The following is a 12,519-nucleotide window of genomic DNA, read 5'->3' as shown; positions in this document are numbered from 1 at the left end:
GCTTCAGAAAGCTGTATAAAACAAACTACTTGATAGAATGACTTGCAATTCCACACGGATGCTTATGACAGATGTACAAACTTAAAAAAAAACTTGCTAATAGTGTTGCCATCTATGGTCGAGGCTGAGAACTTTTCAGACCACCCTTGTATTATCACATTCATTTAGTTTATAGTCTCAGTGGCCTGCCATGTTAAGAGAAAGATAAGATGAAGTTAAGACATGTGCATCAGAAAGATAAAAAAAAATTACACTAAAAATCTGTAAAAGTTGTTTGGAATTTATGGGCACTTTCATGGGATTTTAGCCTTTTTTTTTCTTTTAAGTTTTTGCTTTCTACTAAAAATAAATTTTCTTAGGTTGCCATGGTAACATCAGGATCTGGATTAAGTAGTGAAGCAGCTATAGTTGCATTACAAGCAGCACAGCAAGCTGCAGAACAAGCCATGCAACAGGTAAGAAATATCAAAAATATTTTATTTCTAAATAATGGTTTCAAGCATGAAAGCTCATTGAGTATGCTATAATGAGAATTATGTCTGAATGGAAATTGGCTCAAAGAATATGGCAACTGTGCCTTGATCTGACCTGTGATTCATGGATAGTTATATACAATTGTTCAACCATGTTTTATACCACATAATTATGTAAATTATCCTTTTTTTTAAATTTTTTTTTAAAGAAAAAGATAAATGCTATACACATTTGTACTAAAATGGAGTCCCAAAGTAAATGGTCTTTAATATGTACACTTTGATATGCATTATACAAAAAAAAAAAAAAAAAAAGTTTTATTCCTAATTTTTCTGAATGTTACATTTTTTTTTTAAATTCAATATTAGTAAAAGATAATTGTTCCTATCTACTCTACTCTGAAGAAAGGATTTAAATCTCCTGAAAAACATTTATGTTACAATCAAATACATAAATTTATAATAAACATCTCAGTAATCCCTCGATTAATGAGCCCCCGATCAGTGCGTCACTTTTTTTCGATACCCAAATTCGATTAGTGCGCCTATATACATCTTAAAAATAAATGTTCATCATCATCATCAAATTCCTGACATGTATCCTCAAGGGGCATACAGGATATGATAGTACTACATGAAAAATTTACATAATTACTAACTTCCTATCTACAATTTTCCTCCAAATCAGTCTATTACTTGTCAAGACTCCAATATTATCATTATCAGATCATTGATGCCATCTACTCCTGTCTTTCCACATTTCATGCCTTTGATGAAATGCGGAAATGTTAAATCTCATTCTGAAGAATTGAGTGATTCTGACTTGCTAAATTTAGATGCACAGCGGGAAGATCACGAAGAATATGAAGAAAATTTAACCACTGATAGTCAGCCAAAAGAGATTTCACAGAAACAATTTGAAAATATTTTTCGTACAATCGAAGTTTTTATGCAGCAATGCTTAGAGGCTGACCCTGATGAAGAGAGAAGCAGTAAAATTTGCAGAAGAGTAAGAAGAGGCAATACCATCGGTTGTATGAAAAAAAGAAACAAAATGCCCGCCAAACTACGTTAGCTCAATTTTTTGTTAAGAAGTAGAATAATAAAATTTATATTCTGAATATGTTTTATTGTCTTTCAGCTTCATGGTTTTCCTTTAACCATGAAAGGAAAATTTTAACATTTTCCTTTAAGGAATGAGTTATACATTTTCCCATAGGTTATTATATTCGATTAGTACATTTTCAATTAATGTGCCTGTTTTAAAGAACGCATTATGTGCACTAATCGAGGGATTGCTGTACATCTTTACTCCCCCCCCAATAAACACTGCTATCCTCATATAATCTATAACGGATGGTGGTTTTTTTTTTTTTGTTCTATCTCACTATTTTTTTGTTTGATCGAACAGAGTTTTGTAACTGTGAAATGTCTGCCAAATAAAACAAACATAAATGTCACATAAGGTTTATGAGACAGAAGTAGCAGCAGACAGATAGATAGAATATTCAAAACTGATGAACCTGTGCATGTTTAGACAGAAATACAAAGATAAATTAAATAATAACTAAATGACAATTATGGGAATTCACTTGCATATTTTAATAAGCCTACTACAACTAGATGTTTCCCTATTTAATAAGTCTTCAGTAGTTAAAAATTACAGAAATATACAATAAGAAAATTTCTGGAAACACCTATTTTAAAAAAGCAAAAAAAAACAAAAAAACAATTTGAATATGACAGTACATGTTAACCATGTGAGTCAACCAGTATATAGATGTTAAGCAGTTCATTATTTACACATAGCTTTTAGATGGTTACATTCTGTGAAAATATGGGGTATAAGGCTTTAATTTATCCTCCTTTTGTGTTTGATATCACTAAGGTTATTATTATTTTTTTTTTTTCAAAACTATTTCCAATCTGACTTATGTTGGCCTTCATGAGCAAAAGATAACAAGTCAAGAGGCCTCTCTCTCACACAAACAACTCATCATGCCTTGACTTAAATGCATTCTTCACTGTCTCAGCACTTTCAGACTATTCATCAAACACAGCTCTTTGTGCAAAAAATATACTCCTCATCCCCTTGCTCATACTCTCCTTCCAGGGATGACCCCTTACTCCAGTCATGAAAAACCATCCACATTAACCTGGTAATTACTCCTTACCAACTTATATGTCTCAATCATGTCCCTCTCCTCCTCCTATCCACTAGGCTTTGAAATTTGCATACTCTCAATTTGTCCTCATACTCAACATTCCAGACTGACTTGATCATCTCTGAACCCTCTCCAACAATGCATCATCATTTTGAAATCAGGCAACTAAATTTGTGCAAAGTAATCCATATGTGATCTGATCAAAGTCTTGTACAATGGAATCATAACATTCTTACTTCTATATGTCAGTGTTCTCTGCATCATTACCATAACCTGCTATGCTGCCCTCATAATTTTAGCAAAATTTCAAGTCCCTATCCACCATTACGTTTTCTTATTAGCCAGACCAATAAATTGCCTTCTCACCACCCTCCACATTACCATGTCTATAGCAACACTCTACTGAACATTTCATCCTGTCCACCTCCACTTCACACTGTACTGCTTCAAAACCAGTCACTGTTTGCCTCTTGCATCTCCATCTTAGATGGGCACAACTCCTATGATATCATCAACAACACTCTTTCTCCCTTTTTGCCACGGCTATTTTCATGAAAAACGACATATCTCTATTCCTGTCAGAATGTCATATCCATCCAACCACATCTCATTTATTCCACCAATTTTTGAGCTAATGAACTCTATCAGTGTTGCACTTTTGTTCCCCTTATTTCAAATACTTCTGGCATCCATAGACATACACATCAGCTTATTTCTGGTTCTATAACAAGTCCCACTTACCCTCCTCAGATAAGACTCCCATCTCTCTATCATCACTGATATTACACCTTTTTCTAGACCTAAATGTTGCTCCCACATCCTTGACTATCTTAATCCTCTCTTGCACTCACGCATCCACTCCTAAAACCATTGTGTACAGGTGTTCGAAGGCATGGTGGAAGTACTGAATGGGAATCTCCTTCAGCTTCTGGGTCACACTGCATTGGATATCCTCAGTGTTATTGAAGTACTCCCCTTTCAGGGCACACTTCATCTTTAGGAAGAGGAAAGTCTGCAGGAGCCAAATCTAGCAAATGGGGGGGGGGGGGTCCGATCACACAGATCAACTTCAAAGACAGCGCACAGTGTGCAGGTGAGTTGGCATGCAACAGAAATCAGTTGCTGTGGAACAGTTCTTTCCTAACACATCGCATGCGGGCATATAGACGTTGCATTACTCCTAAATACTACTGACTTTTCACTGTGGTGCCATCACGAAAAAATTTACTGTGGATAATTCCTGCAATGTCAAAAAAAAAAAAAAACTATTGTCTTGACACGTGATTTTTGCAACCTGACCTTCTGCCAGGAAGATGTTCCACACCATTCCATGCTCTGGCATTTCATTTCCAGATCAAACTGAAAACATGAACTTTCATTACTGGCGATAATTCTTTGCAACACATTATGATCTTGATCAACTGTGCGTGGGTGAAATTTTGACAACATGCAACCCAGTGCTCTCTCCCTGTTCATGTGCCAACATGTGCAGCACAAACCTCAAATCTTCCTCTTGTGCAAATCTCTTTCTGGTCGTTTCCTTACTGCCACCAAGCTGTACAGTGAGTAGCCTAGTGACTATTCGCATGTCATGAGCTACAGTTTTCCTAGCTTCACCATATTTTCATTTGTCTGTACTGGCCATCCATATGAACCACGTCCATAGTGTGGTTTGAAGTACTCTTTACAGTTTCAAAACGACGTTTCCAGCTCAGGCAGTCATCGGTGTAAACTTTTTTTTTAGGTTTTGGTACACTTCTGTAGCAGTTTTTCCTAATTACAGTAAAATTTTATCACAGTCCTTTGCTCCATGGCACAACTGATACACTTTTACTTCAAATTTACATTTACACACATTTACATGAAAACTGCTGCATCACCCAACTCGAAAGTTGCACCTACAATTACAACACACTCTAGCAGTTAAAACTATAAACATGTTTGTTACTTTTATTCAAAGGACGGTCCTGTAAAAAATCAATCTCATTACTTAACTGGCACATTGTGTATTTGGGTAACCATTTTGAAGGAATTGCTTGAAGAAAAGATTAAAGTTATTTTTTCTTTTTAATAGTAAGAATTTTTTTACTAACTTGAGAGAACAATTTCCCAGAAAGAGATAACCATAGTCCTCAGATCAGAAACTAAGAAACTAGAGCAGCATAGTAAGGTTTCATATCTCTTTGCATAAACATTAAGCCATTCTTATGAATAACTGTAATCTTTTCCAAAGAGCCTTGTATTTAGAGTAGATAACATGTTCTTAATTGCACATTGCTTATATTTGCTTGTGCCTCTATTTCAATTTTAAAGTATACTGGGGATGTTTGTGGGTGAAATTTTTGTAGATGAATTATCTCTTATCATGGATTTTAGGCAATTGGCCTGAAACTTCAAATTCTTCTTTTTCCATTTATTTTATATCCTTATAGTATTTCTGGCAATCTGCTGTTGTTCATTCAATTTAGATCTTTTTTTATATATATAGTGAAAACATGGGGTATCCATAACTAAAGAATAACACATATGCCACAGTAAATAAGTTTTTTATTATGTATTTTGTCTTATGTATCATAAGACATCATCATTACAACTATCAAACAACAAAAGGAATTGAATTAAAAAAACAGTGTGCATGCTTAAATTACTGTTTTTTGAATTCAATTCCTTTTGTTGTTCGATAGTTGTATTGATGATGATGATGTCTTCTGGTAAATAAGATGAAATATTTACATAATAAGCAATTTATTTACTGTGGCATACATGTTATTCGATTTAGATCTTTTAATAATTTTTGTTTATATTTATTTATACATTGGTTAATTGGTTTTATATTCAGGGATTGTAAAATGATCCAGCTGTTTTTCTGAAAAAATTTATTTCTACTATTTGAATGTGTTCTTCATTCTTCTTTTTTATGGTCCATGATTCACTTCCATATAAAAAAAGTTGGTTTGAACAGGAAATCTCTCTCTTTTAAGTGCTAAAAGATTCCCTAACTACTATCATCCCAAGCTCGGTTAGAAAGTAAATTCTATTTGAAAAGAAATAATATTCTTGTTTTTACCCTTTACCCAAATGTGAGAAAATTAGGGTCTCACCTAAGAACATTCATAATAGGATACTTGTATACAGAGAGAGATGACTTCACATCAAATTGTCCCAGTAACTTATAATGCACAGCACATCTCCTTTTAAATGTGAATGCTGCCATGCATTATAGGAAGGGTCACCATACAAATCAGTTTTAACATTTCCTGAAGTTTCATCAGTGGGATCTAGTCCTATAAAGATGCTAAAAGCCAAATCACAAAGTAGAAGCATGATATATCATCACACTATAAAAGCCTAGAATATAATTTCTTGTCAAGTATAATTTACTCTCTGCTCAAGCAAACATTGTGTCCAGAGTATTTTAATAATATGGTGAAACCACACCACTGAGATTGAAACTGGTCTGGGAGATCTTTTCATAATGCATGGCAATATACATATATGAAAGGTTCTGTGAAATATAGGATATTAAAGCAATCTGATCTGATGGGAAGTATCAGCCTCCACATGACAAGTAGTTTAGTCATCCTAAGTTATTCACATGAAAATTTTTCTTTGCTTGTACTTCAATAAAGGATCTTTTTCTTCCTGTCATTGATTTTTGGCTAGGTAGCCTGTTCTGGTCTCATGCCATTGCTTTCTTGGTCTTCCAATTCTTTTTCTATTTAATTTATATATGTATAGCATTTTTGGCAGTCTGTAATTGTCCAATCAATTTAGATATTCTAACCATTTTGTGAAATTTCACAGAAAAACAGCTGAATATACCAAGTGGGACCATAAAACAAATGAAATTTTACAAAAATGGTTAGAATATCTAAATTGAATGGACAATTACAGACTGCCAAAAATACTATACAGATATAAAATAAATAGAAGTCCTTTTGTTTGCACCTGAAGTATCTTCAGGACTGAAGCAACTCGTGGTAAAGGCGAACTAAGCTCTCATCACTTATCTTATGTAACGCACATCTCCTTGCAGACATGTATAATGCTGTGCATTAAGGGAAGGGCCACTATCCAGACCAGTTTCAACCTTTATTGAGGTCTTATCAGTGGGAGCCAGACCCAGAGGTGGTGATACTAAGGTGGAAGTGATGGAGAAATTATTTTTACCTATACGAGTTGCAAAAGGTGTGTCAACATCTTTCTCTACATCCAGAGTAATTTAATAATAAGGTGATACACCTTTTGGCAACTTGTATAGGTAAATATGACTTCTCCATTACTTCCACCTTAGTATCACCACCTCTGGGTCTGGCTCCCACTGACGAGACCTCAATGAAGGTCAAAACCAGTCTGGGTAATGACCCTTCCCTTAATGCATAGCATTATGCATGTCCGTAAGGAGATGTGCTTTGCATTATAGAAGATACTAAGACAAGTGATGAGAGCTTAGTCTACCTTTACCATGAGTTGCCTCAGTCCTGAAGATACTTCAGGTGCAAACTTTGTTTGCTTACAGTTGGATAAAGGATTAAACTAAATTTATTATAGTCTACCAAGTGGAAAAAACTTTCAACATGATTCCATTGTGTTTTTGTACCAGGGATGGCTTAAATATATTATTCATTATGACATTTATTTTAACAAAATTTGATATTAATGTCTATATCTTTTTCATCTTCATATGATAAATCACATCCCAAGTATTTACTTGTTCTAATATTTTATTATCTATCACTGTTTTACTTCTTATTGCTATTCAATTGTTTTCTCCTTTCTACCACAAGGGAATCCAAGCATTGTCAAGTGTCTTCTGTAGTTTTTTGACAAAAATGTCATCAGAAAACTACTAAATAACTTGGTATTTATTTGTTTTTTTTTTGTATCGGTATTTATTAATTTTTGATATTCTCATACCATATTGTTCTGAAATTTCATTTAATGATTTTACTGATCTCTGTAGATCTTGTGATGTAGCTAATACTATATTATTTGATCATCTGCAAATAATAATTCATCTATCTTTGTATACCAAATAGGTTATGCTACTTCCAGATTGTTATAATTTTATTTATATACGAGGTGTGACAATTTAATTCCCAGAATGCCCATGTGGTGATATGGTTGGCATCACATGAGTAATCATCTTTATGCACGTTTTAATTAATGCGTGTGTAAACCTCAGGCCAATAGAGATCTGCATATAAACTTTGGTGTAACAATGTGTGATGATCAAAATTCGGAGCAGCATGTTAACATCAAATTTTGTGTGAAAATTGGCAAAACTGATATTGAAACTTTGGAGCTGTTGAAAGTGGCATATGGTGTGGATGCTGAAGAGCATCCACACCATATGCCACTATATGCCTCATGTGGAAGTCAAGTGTCTTTGAGTGCCATAAGAGATTCAAAGGTGGGCAAAAAGATATGAATGCTGACCGCAGAAGTGGGCAGCTAAAAACAAAAATGACACACACAAATGTGAACAGAGCGCGAGATTTGGTACAGTCTGACAAACAGTTAAGTGCGATTAATGGCTGATGAATTGCAAATGAATCGAGAAACAGTCAGGGTAATTTTAACTAAAGAAACGAGTATGCGAAAGATTTCTGCAAAGTTTGCGCCTTGGATCTTGATGGGCGAACAGAAGCAGCGGAAACTTCAAGTTGTGACTGATCTTTCTGCAAATAAGCACATTTCCTAGAGTAATTATGGATGACGAAACCAGGTGCTTCCAGTATGATCCCGAAACAAAACGCAAGATATGCAGTGGAAAATCCCAAGTTAGAGACATCTGAAAAAAGCCTGCATGTCAGTTCACAGTTCAAGACCATGCTGGTGTTTCTTTGATCATAAGGGGGATAATAGTCTCCACTATGAATTCATTGAACAGGGACAAATGGTCAACCAACAATGCTATTTAGAGGTGCTGAAAAGATTACGAGATATTGTTTGGAGAAAAAGACCTGAATTGTGGCCTGACAAGTGGATCATCCATCATGATAATGTGCCAAGCCATAGCGTGTTCATCGTGAGAGAGTTTCTGGCCAAAAAACGGATTACTGAATTACGTCATCCTGCTTATTCACCCGACTTAGCTCCCTGTGATTTTTGGCTATTTCCAAAATTAACATGGTCGCTGCCAACTATGAGCACACTCGTAGTTGGTATATGAGCCTCACAAGCCAACTACGAATATACTCGTATGTCGATTACCGTCGGCAACGAGATTACTTGTACTGACCTTGAAGAAGTGAAATTGCTTGGCATGTGGTAACAGACTATGCCCGAGGAGCATGGCAGTGAACGTGTTAAAGACTGAACTAAAAGGATGGAAGATTTTCTGATATCGCTGATATTCAGCATAATGTTATAAAGGAACTCGAGAGTTTTCTGGAAAAAGAGTTCTAGGCCTGTTTCCAAAAATGGGAACACTGTCTAAACCAGTGTATAAATGCACGAGGGGAGTACTTTGAAGGACACAGTAGCCACTAATGTATAGTTCTGAACATTTTATACAGGTGCATTCCAGGAATTAAATTGCCACACCTCGAATATATTATTTGTATATCAAATAGGTTATGCTGTTTCCAGATTGTTATAATTTTATTTATATTATCAATTTCCTGATATGAATCCCCAAGAGGATGTTGTTTCCATTATTATTAATCTCCTATAAACAATTTTCCTCCAAATCAATCTATTACTTGTGAGCACTCCAATATTGTCATATCTAACATTTCGCACTTCTAAGGCATTTCTGACTGAATCAATCCACCTAGACCTCGGTCTTCCTCTGGGTCTCTTTCCTACCATCTTGTATCAAATACCTGTTTTGCTAACCTTTTTTCACTTGTTCTATTTAAGTGGCCATATACCACCTTAGATTAGCTCTGCTTACATATTCTTGAATGCTAATAATGTCAAGTTCCTTTCTAATATCTTGATAATTCTGACACTGATGCCATCGGTTCACTCCCCTAATTTTTCTCAGAACTCTCATATCTGTGGTCTCTAGTCTTTGATCAAGTGTTCTGTTTCTAACCCAACTCTCAGATATACTGCTAGTTGGGTGTTTTGGCTAATTTCTCTCTTATTCAATATAAATTTATTCGGCTGGCTACCCACCATACCAGCTTTGCTTATTCTGTTGTCTATTTCCAGATTTAACCTGCCATCTTCACTAAAAACTGTGCCTAAATAGTTGAAATATTTAACAGTTCCATAGGCTCTCCATTCAGAACACAGTTGAAATTTTCAATGTTCCTGCCTATTTTCATAGTATTGGTCTTTTATTGCTGATTTCCATGCCAAATTTGTTACAGCTGTTATTCAATTCAGTTTGTGAATCCTGAAGACTTGCACTACATGTGTTTAGGAGTACAACATCATCTACATAAAGCAAAGAGCTAAGCTTGACATCTCCCATTCTAATATCAGGCTTGATGCTACTTTCTTTCATAATGTGATCCATATAGATGATGAATAAGAGTGGAGATAATGTGCATCCTTGTCTTATCTCCTGATTTTAAATCAAACCATCTTCCTGTTCCTTCAATTCTAACTGCTGACTGACAACTTAAATATAGACTGTACGAGGGTGGTCTGAATAGTTCTCGTCCTCAACCATAGATGGCAACACTTCTATCAAGTAGTTTGTTTTATACAGCTGTCTGAAGCAAAAGTGTTGTCTGTATTCCTTGAAATAGATAAAATTGAGTATCGTGCAGTTACAAAATTCGTTGTAAAAGAAGGTTTAACGCCAAAAGAAATTCATTTGAAGTTCATAAAAGTTTATGGGCGCTCTTCTCTTTCGTTTTCAACAATTAAGAAATGGGCTGCCGAGTTTAAACGTGGCCGTACCAGCCTTGAAGATGATCCACGTGAAGGACGTCCAGAAATCATTGACTCGCCAGTCATCCAATATCATATTGTGCATTTGATCAAAGTGCATATAACTGTTGAGACTATAGCCATTTCAAAAGAACGTGTAGGATATATTTTGTATGAAGAATTGCATATGAAAAAGCTTTGCACAAGATGGGTGCTGTGCTTGCTCACAGCAGAACAAAAACGTGCTTGGAGCATTTTAACAAGAATAAAACTGATTTTGTGCATCGATTTATTACTATGGATGAGACTTGGATTCACCATTACACACCAGAATCAAAACAGTGGACAGAAGCCAGTTGTTCAGCACCAAAGAAGACAAGGTCATGGCATCGGTGTTTTGGGATGCTAAAGGCATTTTATTTATTATCTATCTTGAAAAGGGTAAAACAATAACCGGGGAACATTATTCCAATCTTTTAACCAGACTAGACGAAAAAATTCATGAGAAAAGACCTAGTTTGCAGAAGAACAAAATCATCTTTCATCCGGACAATGCTCCTGCCCACAATGGTGTTTTGGCAATGGGATAATTAAGGGATCTGCACTATGAATTGTTGGAACATCCATCCTGTTCTCCAGATTTGGCTCCCTCTGACTTTTATCTCTTCGCAGAACTAAAACTCTTCCTCACTGGTCAGCGTTTTTATTCGCATCAAGAGGTGATTGCAGCTGGAGGAGTGTTTTGCAGATCTTACTGAGAACCACTACAGGGATGGGATAATGGTACTGGAGCATCGTTGGAATAAATGTATTATTTTTAAGGGAGATTATGTTGAAAAATAAAAATAATTTTGAAATTAAAAATTCGTTTTTTCATTGTTAGGCCGAGAACTTTTCAGACCACCCTTGTATTACTCTGTATAATGTTCCATTCACCCCATATAATTGCAGTGTTTTCAAAACCATTTCTCTAGGCACCTTGTCATATGCCTAGAGAAATGGTTTTGAAAATAGATCCTTGTCGTATTCCCACGATTTCTCAACTATTTGTCTTAAAGTGAAAATCTGATCTTGACAACATCTATTTGGAATGAACCCAGCTTGTTCATCTCCAAGTTTCTTTTTTGCAGTTTTTCAAGTCTGCTTGTATAAATGTTACCTGGAACACTTACAGAGAAATTCCTTTGTAATTCTCACATTGTTTTATTCCCTTTTTTATAGATGGGAACTATTAGAGCTCTACTCCAATTATCTGGAATTTTGACCTTCTGACCAAAAACAGATCCTTGTCATATTCTCAACTATTTGTCTTAAAGTGAAAATCTGATCTTGACAACATCTATTTGGCTCTGAATTATGCAGTCTAGCCACTGCAAAACTTTATACTTCCGTACTTAAGCGTTTCTGGTCGAATATCATCTACTCCAGCTGCCTTTCTGTATTTCAAGTTTTTGATGGCTTTTTCTACCTCACGTATTGATATGTACTCATCTTTGCATTGCTCTTGAAAATGTTCTAGTATGGTTCATTTAACAGTCTTTCAAAGTAACTACTCCAGACATCTATGATATCCTTAACTTCAGTTTTCATGTCACCTTTATCATCTTTGATTCCTTTTACAGTACTCTTTCCTCTATTTCTTAGCTTCTTCAATGACCTCCAGAATATTTTGTCACTTTCCTGATATTTATTTTCCATACTCTTCCCATGACTTTTGTTTAGTTACTTTTACACACAGCTTAGCTCTCTTATGTTTTTCTCTATATTCTTTTAGGGCATCTGCTGACTTATTTGCTAAGAACTTTTTGTATGCTTTCTTCTTTTCCAGAACTGCTTCATTAACTTCTTGTGTTCACCATGGTGTTCTTATTTTTCTATCCTTGTAGACAACTTTTTCACATACCTCCCTAGCTGAATTGAACAGTGTCTCTGTCAGAGTTTGCCACCGAGACTCCACGATTTGATTCTTGTTTTAAATGTTTAATTTTTTCTTCAATAATGTTTGTATAGTCAAGTCTACAGTTAACTTGTAAAAGGTGCTCAACTTT

The 12,519-nt window shown here is 35.2% G+C and overlaps 2 protein-coding genes across 3 annotated transcripts in view; one reads left to right on the top strand and one right to left on the bottom strand.

Annotated features, from left to right (window-relative positions):
* LOC150098793 (uncharacterized) overlaps nt 1–12,519 on the bottom strand; it is a 327,468-nt gene that overhangs the window by 16,209 nt on the left and 298,740 nt on the right. The window lies entirely within an intron of this gene.
* The window catches only part of LOC150098794 (uncharacterized), a 149,527-nt gene that overhangs the window by 133,515 nt on the left and 3,493 nt on the right, over nt 1–12,519 (top strand). For both annotated transcript variants that reach the window (XM_090405509.1, XM_090405508.1), the window contains one exon: nt 360–455. In XM_090405509.1, the coding sequence (XP_090261635.1) occupies nt 360–455 (96 nt within the window). The remainder of the gene's footprint in view (nt 1–359; nt 456–12,519) is intronic.

Source organism: Typopeltis vanoorti, chromosome 15, assembly GCF_054136105.1.
Source record: "Typopeltis vanoorti isolate ZY-2024b chromosome 15, IOZ_Tvanoo_1.0, whole genome shotgun sequence".
Classification (NCBI taxonomy): Eukaryota; Metazoa; Arthropoda; class Arachnida; order Uropygi; family Thelyphonidae; genus Typopeltis; species Typopeltis vanoorti.
This window is presented reverse-complemented; position numbering and strand designations above follow the sequence as displayed.